The sequence below is a fragment of the Theropithecus gelada genome, chromosome 13 (assembly GCF_003255815.1).
Source record: "Theropithecus gelada isolate Dixy chromosome 13, Tgel_1.0, whole genome shotgun sequence".
In the NCBI taxonomy this organism is placed as follows: domain Eukaryota; kingdom Metazoa; phylum Chordata; class Mammalia; order Primates; family Cercopithecidae; genus Theropithecus; species Theropithecus gelada.
In genome coordinates, this window is record NC_037681.1 from 31,715,895 (window position 1) to 31,728,637 (window position 12,743).

General features: G+C 35.5%; 1 protein-coding gene across 2 annotated transcripts in view; it reads right to left on the minus strand.

The window, feature by feature from the left end:
* ROCK2 (Rho associated coiled-coil containing protein kinase 2) overlaps positions 1 to 12,743 on the minus strand; it is a 154,234-nt gene that overhangs the window by 94,794 nt on the left and 46,697 nt on the right. For both annotated transcript variants that reach the window (XM_025354060.1, XM_025354059.1), the window contains exons 2-3: positions 3,673 to 3,754; positions 2,561 to 2,661 (exon numbers count right to left, since the gene is read on the minus strand). In XM_025354060.1, the coding sequence (XP_025209845.1) occupies positions 2,561 to 2,626 (66 nt within the window). In that variant the 5' untranslated portion in view covers positions 2,627 to 2,661; positions 3,673 to 3,754. The remainder of the gene's footprint in view (positions 1 to 2,560; positions 2,662 to 3,672; positions 3,755 to 12,743) is intronic.

Genomic DNA, 12,743 nt, shown 5'->3' on the forward strand with positions numbered 1-12,743 from the left:
ACAAAAAATTTTGAAGAGACAGTAAGTATTAGAAGCAAACATGGTAGGAACACTAAAATTATCAAACCAGCAATTTAAAAGAACTTTGATTAATATGCTAATGGATAAAATAGCATGCATGAATAGAGTGGGGATGTGAGTACAGAGATAGAAATCCTAAGGAACAACTGAAAGTAAATTCTAGAAATCAAAAACACTTTAACGGAAATGAAAAGTGCCTTTGATAGACTTATTGCTAGACTGGACATGGTTGATTAAAAAAATCTCTAAGCTTCAGGGTATATCAATAGGTACACCCAAAACTGAAAGCATGTAGAGGGAAGACTGAAAAAAAAATCAGAATAGAATTATCACAGAACCATGGAACCACCAGAAAAGGTGTAAAATATGTGTAATGGGAATACAAGAAGAAGAAAAAAACAACAGAAGAAACATTTGAAATAATAGTGAAAATTTCCCCCAAATTGATGTCAGACACCAAACCACAGATCCAGAAAGCCCAAAGAACACAAAGCAGAATAAATGTCTTAAAACGTTACTCTCTATGTTACTATGAATCTAAAACTGCTCTTAAAAAAACTAAAGTCATTTTTTAAAAAAAGAAAAAAAAAACGGGGCAACAGGTCATCTAGAACAAATAAAATATTACAAGTATGCTCCATCAATTTTTATCAATTTAGAAATTATATTAAAGCAGTCCCAAATTTCTTTACTACTTTAGGTCATCTGATCACTAATTACTCTTGCCTGGTTACAATTCAAGGAAAATGGTTAATTCAGACAGTACTGTTAAGCAACTATTTCCTGTGTTCTTCACATTCAAGTACTATATTCTGGTTCTATTTCACTTCTATCTGGCCAATGATCTTTCCCATTGATGATTTCTGGATTTTGGCTCATCACCTAAAATCATCCTCATTATACTTCAGGTTTAACTCATTTGCAAAAGTATTCAACATGCCACCATTGCTCCCATACAAGTCATTAAAATGTTTAATAGGAGGCCGGGCGCGGTGGCTCACGCCTGTAATCCCAGCATTTTGGGAGACTGAGGTGGGTGGATCACCTGAGGTCAGGAGTTCAAGACCAGCCTGACCAACATGGAGAAACCCTGTTTCTACTGAAAATACAAAATTAGCCAGGCGTGGTGATGCATGCCTGTAATCCCAACTACTCGGAAAGCTGAGGCAGGAGAATTGCTTGAACCCGGGAGGAGGAGGCTGCGGTGAGCCAAGATGACGCCATTGCACTCCAGCCTGGGCAACAAGAGTGAAACTCCGTGTCAAAAAGAAAAAAATGTTTAATAGGAGAAGAAGGATCCTGAAACCTTTCTTGGAGGTCTCTGTTCCATGTACCATCCATGCTTTCACCAGCCTCCTTAGAATAAAACTAGTATATTAGTTATAAAGCTTGCCTACCCATACAATTATTAGTGTGCTATTTCATCATATTATCCTCAAGTGTCAGACTTCTCCAAAAGAATAATATTCTTCTTATGGATATGTATTACATAAATTGCACTACCCTGATCGACAAGTCCAATAAACCTATCAAAGAAAGGCCCAGTGAGGTGTCTCATGCTTGTACTCCCTGCACTCTGGGAGGCCAAGCAGGTAGATTCCTTGCGTCCAGAAATTCAAGATCAGCCTCAGCAACATGGTGAAACCCCATCTCTACAAAAAATACAAAAAATGAGCCGGGTGTGGTGGCACACGCCTGTAGTCCCAGGTACTTGGAGGGCTGAGGTAGGAAGACTGCTTGAGCTCGAGAAGTCAAGGCTGCAGTGGGCCAAGATTGTGCCACTGCACTCCAGCCTCAGTGACAAAGCAAGACCCTGTCTCAAAAAAGAACAAAAACAAACCAAAAAAAACAAAGAAAGAAGCAATGAAAGAAAAAAAAAAGGTCTATCATGACTTGTTCTTAACAAAATCCATGCTGGCTTATAATGATCACTACTTTTCTCAGTGCTCCATCAAGAGAGGTAAATGCTGCAGCGTGAAGAAGAGAATTTGACTCTAATTTAACTATAAGGACAATAATAGAGGAGTTTCAAATACTCAGGTGATGAAAACAGGAATACGAGATTAGGAAGAGTTCCTAAGCCAATAATATAAAGGTAATGGTTACTGTCAACATTCATAATATTTGCAATTGGTACCACTTTGGCCTGCGAAAATAAATTTCAGATTTAATTTCAGTTATTAAAATTTATCTGTTGGGTTTCTTATCTATCTAAACAAATCTCAGTTCCTTAAGCAGATGTTTTTAATCTGAACATTCTAAATAAAAATACAACAGCTCTGGTGGAATATTAACTGGTAGGCAGATCACATGTGACGCTATATTGGCCTTATTTTTTACATTGTGTTTCAGAGCTGGAAGAGACCCAGAGTAGACAACAAAGGCTTCCTTTTATAGATGAGGACACTGACCAAGATCATGAAGCCACCTTCTGGCATGGGTGGGCATAGAAATTAGATCTACTCAGCTGCTATTGATAATGCATCACAAAACCATGATGTCATAAAGAACAATAAGAACAAAACAAATACTTTCTTACCAACTGCACTTCACCAAAAGCACCTCTTCCAATAACTTTTACAACATCATAGTCTTCTGCCTTCATCTGTAGACCTCTGATTTTTTTCACAATTTTCTCATCTACCATAAAAAGATCACCATACTTATATCAATCATATTTATAAATATTTTAAAATAATCAATATATTTATAAATATATTTTTGTTTCAAGAAAAGACAGTTTTTAGCTAAACTTGCCAGTTTTTAAAGGCTGTTAGTTAAAAATCTAAGATATACGTTAACTTTAAAGAACCAAAACTCTCTATGGTTTATTAACACATATAAAGGAACACCACTGACTGCCAAACAGTAGCAGTTACAGCTATTCTGTTTCTGATACTGTTGCTTAGCAAGTTAGATGATAGCTGACACAGTGATGACCCAAGCAATCCTGGTGTACACTCTGAATCATGGCAGAAAGTTGCCATGAAATTACTTGCAAGGCTAATCTTAGTAATGAATTTTGATGGCCTACTTCTCTGAAAAGTGGTAATCATACTGTATATATAGTAACTACAGATAAGATTGTTTAATTGGGAAAATACCTCAGTCTCTGCCAATTTCAAAGTAAAGAGCTTACTGTGATGATACAAAGTATATATTAATTGTTTTGAGAATTTCTTATTCTTGGAATTCAATTTCATTTACTTCTGCATTGCAACAGTAATACTGGCAAATATTAAGGGTTACCAAACACATATGGTAATAATAGTTATCACATTATTTATTATTAACTAGTCTGAAATGTCCACAATTACAGAAGCATAAAGCTTATTAATTCTCTGGGTAATATTAAGTCTTGGAATTGTAAATATTAATTTAAAACTTCTCTTTGAACTGCTATAAATAGCCTGTCCTAAAATAGCTAGTCTTAATAATGTATTTCAAAATTTAGAACTTTATCTGCTTTGCATATTGTAATTTGGTTCTGCAATTGCTTTAAAAATAAAAGTAACAATTTTTGAATAAATCAAATGGTAAGCAAGACTTAAGTTTAATAAGTTGATTAAATCAATAAATTTACAGGCTAATAACCAATCTCTTATCAAAAGTACAGTTATAAGATCAAATATGAAGTTTAAACATACTTACATCTATTTAAGAAATTATCTATGTTCTTGTTTTTTCTCAAAGCAGGAAAATCTAAATCAAGGACCAAGGAATTTAAGCCATCCTGTTAAGAAACAAAAAGAGGAAAATATAGTTTTTACAATTTCCAAGCATTCATTTAAAAAAGTCTTCTAATTTTATGTCATTTTCACCAGAAAAATGCCAACCCACTTTCATATGATAGTGTCCATTAGTTCCATATCGAACGGCTTTAACCAGTTTCCGAATCTCTGTCAGAGAATATTAGGACTGACCCTATCATGTTTTCCTGTGTTCTTTCAGCCAATAGAAAAATGTCATTTCAAAACATGTATCTATTATTATTTTTGCTAGTCAGATGTCTCATTTTCTCTCTTCAAATGGCCAAATTTCATCAGGTTTTGACTTTAAGAAATACAGCTACACTAAGTTCCCTCTTACTAAACCTGCATTAATGTTGTGCCTAGTGCAGATTAAGAAGATAAAATCCAAAAATAAATGACACCATCCTTACCCTATGGGAGTTCAGTCTCAAAACTAAATTTCCTCCAAAAACAACAACAAAAGGATGATGCATTGTCTGGATTTCTATTTTTTCTTTACGTTTCTGTATTTCCCATATTTTCTACAATGAACATGCATTAAATTTATAATACAAACAGAAAAAAAACTATATACATATAATGGTGGAGGTGAAAAAACTCACCAGAAAGTAACTAAGTCTCAAATTACTCAATGGAAATGCTTGTGAAGGTAGCAGGATTTCTAAAACACTATCACATATATTGTCTCAACGCCAAGTAACTCTGTGGAAGGTAGAGGAAACATCCTCAATTTAAAGATGAAGAAACAAATTAAGGCACAGAGAAATTACATTACTTTGATTTCCTCAGGGTCACGCTGTTAGGAAATGACAGCAGCAGCATACAACCTAAATCTTAGGCGGTCCAATAGATTTAACTCATCCTTCTAGTCTCAATGATCAGACTGACACGCTGCTAAAAGAAACAATGGGAGCCTGGGAGGGTAAACAGGGAAGCTAGAGGATTGCAGAAAACGAAACAACAATAAAAATAAACTTTTAGGGGACTTGGATAGGTGGAAAATACAGGGAAAATTACACACAAAATTTAGAAACGTAATCCAGGTGGGTGTGGCAGCACACACCTGTAATCCCAGCTACTCGGGAGGCTGAGGCGGGAGGATCATTTGAGCCCAGGAGTTTGAGACCAATATGGACAACATAGTGAGACCTTGTCTCTGAAAAAAGTTTTTTCTTTAGAAAGGTAATCTACTAATTCTAGAATAACTGTATATACTATGCTTACCACTCGGTTATAGTTCATATTTTTAATTTTCATTCACTAAAAACTGTTAACACTTTATGAAAATATTATTTAGTAACAGAAAGGGACAAAGGTGTTAAGAGTAAACTATTAACATTTTTAATAACAAAACGATTTACATCCCAGTGTTATCTAATACAGACACAAAGCCAATCTTGATTCTCTTCAACTAAAAGAAAAAAATACATTTTTAAAAATCCAACTTCCAGGTAAGCTGGGATTGTTAAATTCACACATTGAGACATACCCTCCCACACACATACACACAAACAACACACACACACACATACACTCCTCCAAAACAGTTGGACTACTTTTCAAGGATTCTAACACTTGAGCATATTAAGCTATTTTAAGTACCAAACCAATGTATCTTTATTAGTATAATTTTGATATTTCAGTAAGTTAAAAATGTAAAATCTGAATCATTTATATTTTAGATGTATCTAGAATTATACTCTGTATTACAATTTCAAATCAAAGAAAAGTATATTCATTTGGAAAGCATTCTTCCATGCCTCCATTTACCTCGACGGGAAGAAAAATTTAAATTGACAAGGCAAAAGCTTCTATTGCAACAGTAAATCTTCCTTAGAGACTTTTCAAACAAATAAATATTAACACTTCATACTGAAATAAAAGTAACTCTGCATTAAAATCTCCATTTACACATAAGACAAGAGAAGCCTTTCTTTGAAGCAACACTACAACTTGACATTAATAAAAGAACGAAATCTTTGCTTCCCCCCATCTTCCCCAAAAGTTCTCTCCAAGCGATGGGATTATGTGAAGGTTAAATAATCTGGAAAGTTTATAAATATTTTCCCATAATATTCCCCAGTAGTGAAGAGTCAGAGAGCTTTTTCAGCATTTTGAACATATTTGCTCAACTCAACCATCTTGTTTTTAAAACCATTTTTAAAAGACCAAACACTATCACTATTAGGCACTATTAATTTATTTTTATGTAGCACCAATTTTTAATGATACTATGATACTTTAATGTAGGTTGATAATATATACATTTATAAGCTTACATTCTTACTTGAGGCCTTTATAATTTTTACAATCAAAATTTATTCTATTTAGTATCACCTTTTAAGAAAAAAATTTTGAATTGTTTTCAGATACTAGTGTTTTATGTATATGAAATTAATACTGAGATCCAATCACTGGGCAACCTGAGTTACCTCAGGACTTGATTGAAAGCCTATGTCTGTGAACTTTCTTGTTGTGCAGTTTCAAATAAACCTTCGTAAGTTTTTTTTTTTAAGTGTCAGTGATTTCAACTGTGATTATTTTCTTTAAGTGACACTAAACCAGACACAGTTGCATACCCCTGTAATCCCAGCTACTCGAGAGGCTGAAATGGGAGGACTGCTTGAGCCCAGGAGTTCAAGAGCAGCCTGGGCAATATAGCAAGACCCCATCTCATTTTTTAAAAAATGATACTGAGATAAAGAATCTCAGTATACTAAGATAAAGATAAAGATTTTTTAAAACTGAGATAAAGAAATGTTAAAAAGAAATACAAATAAATTCAGGAAAAGACTACAACCAAAATTTTACAGCAATGAAGAAAACTATCTGCCTGTTTCCAACTGTATAGAAATGACAGAGAACATTTGAAAATGATAGCCCCACTGAGACTAAACAAAACACTACCACCAATAACAAAATATTCAAAGACCAGAAAGAAAAATGCCAAGTAATGGGTATGACCTAAAAGTCACAGAGGTCTATTGGATTTCAGATCAGAAAGCAGCAACATCAGTGACTGATAATTAAAAGGGCCTAAATGAGGAGAGGAATTAAAACCAGACTGATTACTAGAAAACCAGTACCTGGGGTGAAAATCCCCGCTCCTAAAATAAGACACTGGAGGGGAAAACAACATCTTATTGCCCAAGTTTCATATGAATCTGCATAACCAGATAGGTCAGACACAGCTTTCAATCAGGCCTTGGACTATGCCCACAGGTAGCCCAGTTACATCTCTAAGGTTACCAGTTGAGAAATGTGAATTAGCTCCAATGCAAAAACTAACTTAGGTTGTCTATATGCAAAAAGCATGAGGGAAGGGCAGGGAGAAAAATGTGTTATCCTACCATATTTTTGGAAAAAAAAAAATGTATAAGTCAACACCCAGTTTCCCCTACTATAATTATTATGGGGGGCGGGGGAATATATATATACACAAAATGGTCTATTTTTCTAACTTTTCCTGAACACAGAGTCCTTTTATACTTCAATTGTCAAGAAATGAAGCATTGAACTTGATTTCACTTTTACTATACACTGCTTCTTAGTAGCTTGTTGTTGGCCAGGTGCAGTGGCTCACGCCTGTAATCCCAGCACTTTGGGAGGCCAAGGTGGGCGGATCACCTGAGGCCAGGAGTTCGAGACCATCCTGGCTAACACAGTGAAATCCTGTCTCTAACAAAAATACAAAAATTAGCCAGGCATGGTGGCACAAGTCTGAGATCCCAGCTACTCAAGAGGCTGAGGCAGGAGAATCGCTTGAACCCAGGGGGCGGAGGTTGCAGTGAGCAGAGATCGCGCCACTGCACTCCAGCCTAAGCGACAGAGCAAGACTCCATCTCAAAAAAAAAAAAAAAAAAAAAAAAACTAAATGTTGTTAAATATCCAAACAAAATGCTTCAAAAAATAAAAATAAAAAGAGATTGGAAATACTTTACCAACCTGGAAAGTCTAAATTGATAAGCAAAATGATGGAGATACCCTCTTAGGAATTCAAATTGCTAAATGAGGCACAAATTATCCTTTAGCTGAAAATTTTATACATTTATGAGTTGTGAGCACATGCGTAGTATTTAAAGCTATAAAACTGGATAAGATCACCAGAGGAGTGATTATAGATAAACAGAAAGAATCAAGGACAGAATCCTGGGATACATCAATATTAAGAGACAAGGGAGAAGAGGGGACTAGAAAGGAACAACCATTTTTTTGAGGAGGGAAATCAAGACCATCATGGCATCTCAGAAGCCAGATGAAGAGTGCAGGAAGAAGGAGAGAATGATAGACAAATGATAAGACTAATGATAGTTAATCTGACTGGTAAGTCAACCTAATTGAGGACTGTGAATTTAGCAACTCAGAGGTTAGCAGTAACTTTTCTAAGGGCTATTTGGATTACAAGTTTACTACTTCCAAATCACTGTTCACCACTTTCTTAGTACTACTATTTTAAATACTGTATTAAAAAAAAAAACACTCCACATTCATAGACTGTAAATAATACCTAGCATTCAGCATGACCATAAATTATGTATCTTATTCTTTACAGCCTACTTACCAAAAACTTTATACAGGTTAATACAGTTGTATTAACCAAGGGACCTTTCTTAATTACTTTGCACCATGCATTGTGCAAAGTGCTATACATGCACTTAACATTTTATTCCTCACAGCATATAAGTTAATACTAGTGTCATATCTACATTAGTAGGCACAGAAACTGAAGCTTAAAGAGGTTAAACAATGTGCCCAAGCCAAAATAGCTTATATGTAACAGAATTAAAATTTTATGATGCTCTTATAAACAATATTGAACTTAAAGTTAATAAGATAATAAACTTAATAAGCTAGTAAAGTTATTCCTCTAAAAGAAGACTAAAGAACAAACATGTTTTAAAGTCAAGACAACCAAAGAAACAGTTGGTTACAGAGCATAGGAAGCATGTTTCTGTGTATCTGCTGTACAGATTAGTGACCAGGAAATGTTATTTAAATGAATTTGTAACGCATTTCCTCTGTTTGCTATTTCAACTCCAAACACAAATACGTAACTAAAATAGTTGATATGGTTTGGATTTTTGTGTCCCTGCCCAAATCTCATGTCAAATTGTAATCCCCAGTGTTGGAGGAGGGGCTTGGTGGGAGGTGATTGGATCACAGGGGCAGACTTTTCCCTGTTTTCATGATAGTGAGGGAGTACTCATGAGATCCGGTTTAAAAGTGTGTAGCACCTCCCCCTTCTCCCTCTATGCCTGCTTCCCTTTGCTTTCTGTCATAAGTTTCCTGAGGCCTCTCCAGTCATGCTTCCTGTACAGCCTAGTGAACTGTGAGTCAATTAAACCTCTTTTCTTTATAAATTACCCAGTCTCAGGGTAATGAGCCAACAAATACACAGATATGTTTTATAAAGAGATAATAAAGTAAAGGAAATCTAGAAGTTAAGAAACCTGGGTTATACCATCACGGTTCTGCCATTTAGTGGTAACTTAATTGAGGACTGAGAATTTAGCAACTCAGAGGTTAGCAGTAACTTTGAGGAGAGAAACTATAATACAGGAAAAGATAAAATTGTGTGACCCTACACAAGTAATTTCACCTAATTTTTAGGGCACTCATTTGTATAAAAGAGCTCATCGCCTATAAAATCATTATGGTAAGCAGTTCTTTAAAAATTGGCTATTTAAATAGTTAAAGCAAGGACTGGCATAAGGAAAGACACTTTCCTAGGGCAAAGGCAGGAGCAGTAAGAATGTTTTTATGACTTTTCCTTGAGCCTGAGGCTCCAACATGGCTCAGCATGGCAAGACAGGACCAGTATTATTAATTGTTTCCTTTTTGCCTCACATGCCAATATGGCTTGGCAGAGTACTCTTCCTGATTTTGTCTTTCTTCAAAATTTTGAGTTTGATATTCTGTTCATAATGTCTTTGCATTAATTTTTAAAATACTACATTAAAATATCTTGATTACTATGGTTTTTTAGGGTTCTCCCTTAAATTTTGTTCCAAGTGCCTGAATGGCTTCACTCTAACCTCAGCCCTGGTCCTAAAAAGAGAATGAACCTTTAGAATGAGAGAGGCATTAACGATAGCATATTTTGATTTTAAAAGAATGTGCGGGCCAGGCACGATGGCTCACACCTGTAATCCCAGCACTTTGGGAGGCCGAGGCGGGTGGATCAAGAGGTGAGGAGATCCAGACCATCCTGGCTAACACGGTGAAACTCCGTCTCTATTAAAAACACAAAAAATTAGTCAGGTGTGGTGGCAGGCACCTGCAGTCCCAGCTACTTGGAAGGCTGAGGCAGGAGCATGGCGTGAACCCGGGAGGTGGAGCTTGCAGTAAGCCAAGATCGCACCACTGCATCTGGCCTGGGTGACAGAGTGAGACTCCCATATTTAAAAAAAAAAAAGAAGAAGAAAGTATGTGCAAAAAATAACATTATTGATTTGATCAAAGTTTTAGAATTAAATGTAAAGTTGGTAATTGTTCTAATGGTGATAGTGCTGCTGCGCTGATAATAAAGCAGCTGCTATTTGCAGAGTACTTGGATAGACATGATGCCAAACACTTTGTATAACATCTCCTTATTTAATTTTCCTAGCAGACTGTGGAATTATAATGGTATTAATTATATGGTGGAATTATATGGTGTTAATTATATGGTCTTAATATCACCATATTTTTTAGTTGAGGAAATTTGGCTTGGAGAACTTAAACCATTTCCCAGAACGGCACAGCTAAGAAACGGTAGGGTTGGTATTGGGCCCAATGCTGCTTTCAGCAATTACCAGTATTTTTAAAATTAAATTCTAATTTTTTTTCTTCTAAAATATTAAGTTGACGGTAAGATATGAATCAAATTACATTCATAATGTAATACATTGTTTTATTACTTTATTTATGTAATACATAAGGTAATACATTGTTTAGAAACACATGAATAAAATTAAGATCAAATTATACTTATATCACTATTTTTTTTTGAGATGGAGCCTTGCTGTTGCCCAGGCTGGAGTGCAGTGGCATGATGTCAGCTCACCGCAACCTCCACCTCCACCTCCTCCTCTACCTAAAGTGATTCTTGTGCCTCAGCCTCCAGAGGAGCTGGGACTACAGGCGCACACCATTATGCCCAGCTACTTTTTTGTATTTTTAGTAGAGACGGGGTTTCATCATGCTGCCCAGGTTGGTTTCGAACTCCTGAACTCAGGTGATCCACCAGCCTCAGCCTCCCAAAGTGCTAGGGTTACAGGTGTGAGCCACTGTGCCCAGCCTGTATTACCAGATTTCTTATGGTTTAAGTCAACAATTTTATCTCTTCTTCTATTAAAAAAAGTTTTTCTCCTCAAAAATTACATACAGTGTTACCTGAAACTCCCTATAAAACAGAAAACAGGCAATTTAAACACCTCTCTATTATAAAATATTAGAAAAAGTAATGCATCATCGGTCTGAATCCTATTCTTAATTTAATACTGGTATTCAACTGAGAAACTACTGGCCAGATAAAATTAGAGTTGTTATTCTGGTTGTAGGCAAGTTAGACTTTTTAAAAAGTATTTTCCATATTTGTAACTTGTACAGTTAAATATCATACATAGACTTTAGGGCAAAAAAAAAACAAATCTCATCCAGGATATAACACATACATACAAGAAAAATACCCTCAAAAGGCCTGCTGGTTTTATGTTTTATTAATTTTCCTATTTGGTGCTCATGGTACACAGAATAATTATATGGCTTCAATATTTTGATATTCATAATATCGTTCAGCAGCAGTACTCTAAATACACTGGTGGCAGGATCTGTTTATATAGTGCTCCATTACAGACACTCCAGGGAAGACCAGACTATCTTAAGAGAAGGCCTGGCACGGTGGCTCACGCCTGTAATCCCAACAATTTGGGAGGCCGAGGTGGGTGGATCACCTGAGGTCAGGAGTTTGACACCTGCCTGGCCAACATAGTGAAACCCCATCTCTACTAAAAACACAAAGATTAGCCAGGCGTGGTGGCACACGCCTGTAATCCCAGCTACTCGGAAGGCCGAGGCAGGACAATCACTTGAACCCAAGAGGCGGAGCTTGCAGTGAGCCAAGATCAGAATGCTGGAGATGACAATGGCCAACTAAATTACAAAGCAACATTTGTCTGTAATATATTTGTGGATATATAGTTAAGTTGATAGATATCTAAGCCACTCTGAATATACAGCTATTCCAGTATTTTTTAAATTTTGAAAAGATACAACAAACAGACAAAGTTCTGTTTATTAGAAAGTAAAACAATTTGGTCATATTAACATTTAATGACAAGAAACAGTCTTCCAAGCCTGTTTCTAGTCAATTGTCAGATAAACAGAACCTTCTTTTTCATTTTATTACAAGAAGTTTGTCTATATGGTTTCCACTCCTAAGAACCCAAATATAGAAAATCATTTTTCTACAATTGTGAAGTTAAATTTCTGCTTCATCTCCAAACAATATCACTCACTCAATAAATGTTAGCTATTATTACCACTATTTTCAATATCACCTAAATACACACTATGCATTTAACGATTATGTAATTTAGGATATGGAGAGCTAGAAGGTTTTTTAACTTTAACGTCTAAACCTATTAGCACATTTTTTATACTAACAGAACCAAAAACAGTTCCATCACTAACGTAATGTGTTCCATAAAGAAAATTATTTTACTCCTTTAAACCTCATTTTTGACATCTATGCAATACAACATCTAAGTCTCAGGGCTAGTGTGACAACTACTGAAAGATTGTGATACCAAATGAAACAAAGGTTAGGTACTAGTCACTTCAACTCCTTTTGTTATGAGTGTACTTATGTTTTAATCAATTTTAAAAGCTCTTTCACTCCCAAGTAATTTTCAATCTTATTTTAAGTTTACACAGCTTAACATTTTATTTAAGCCAGTTAAAATCTGGGAAAGATTAGATATAACACAA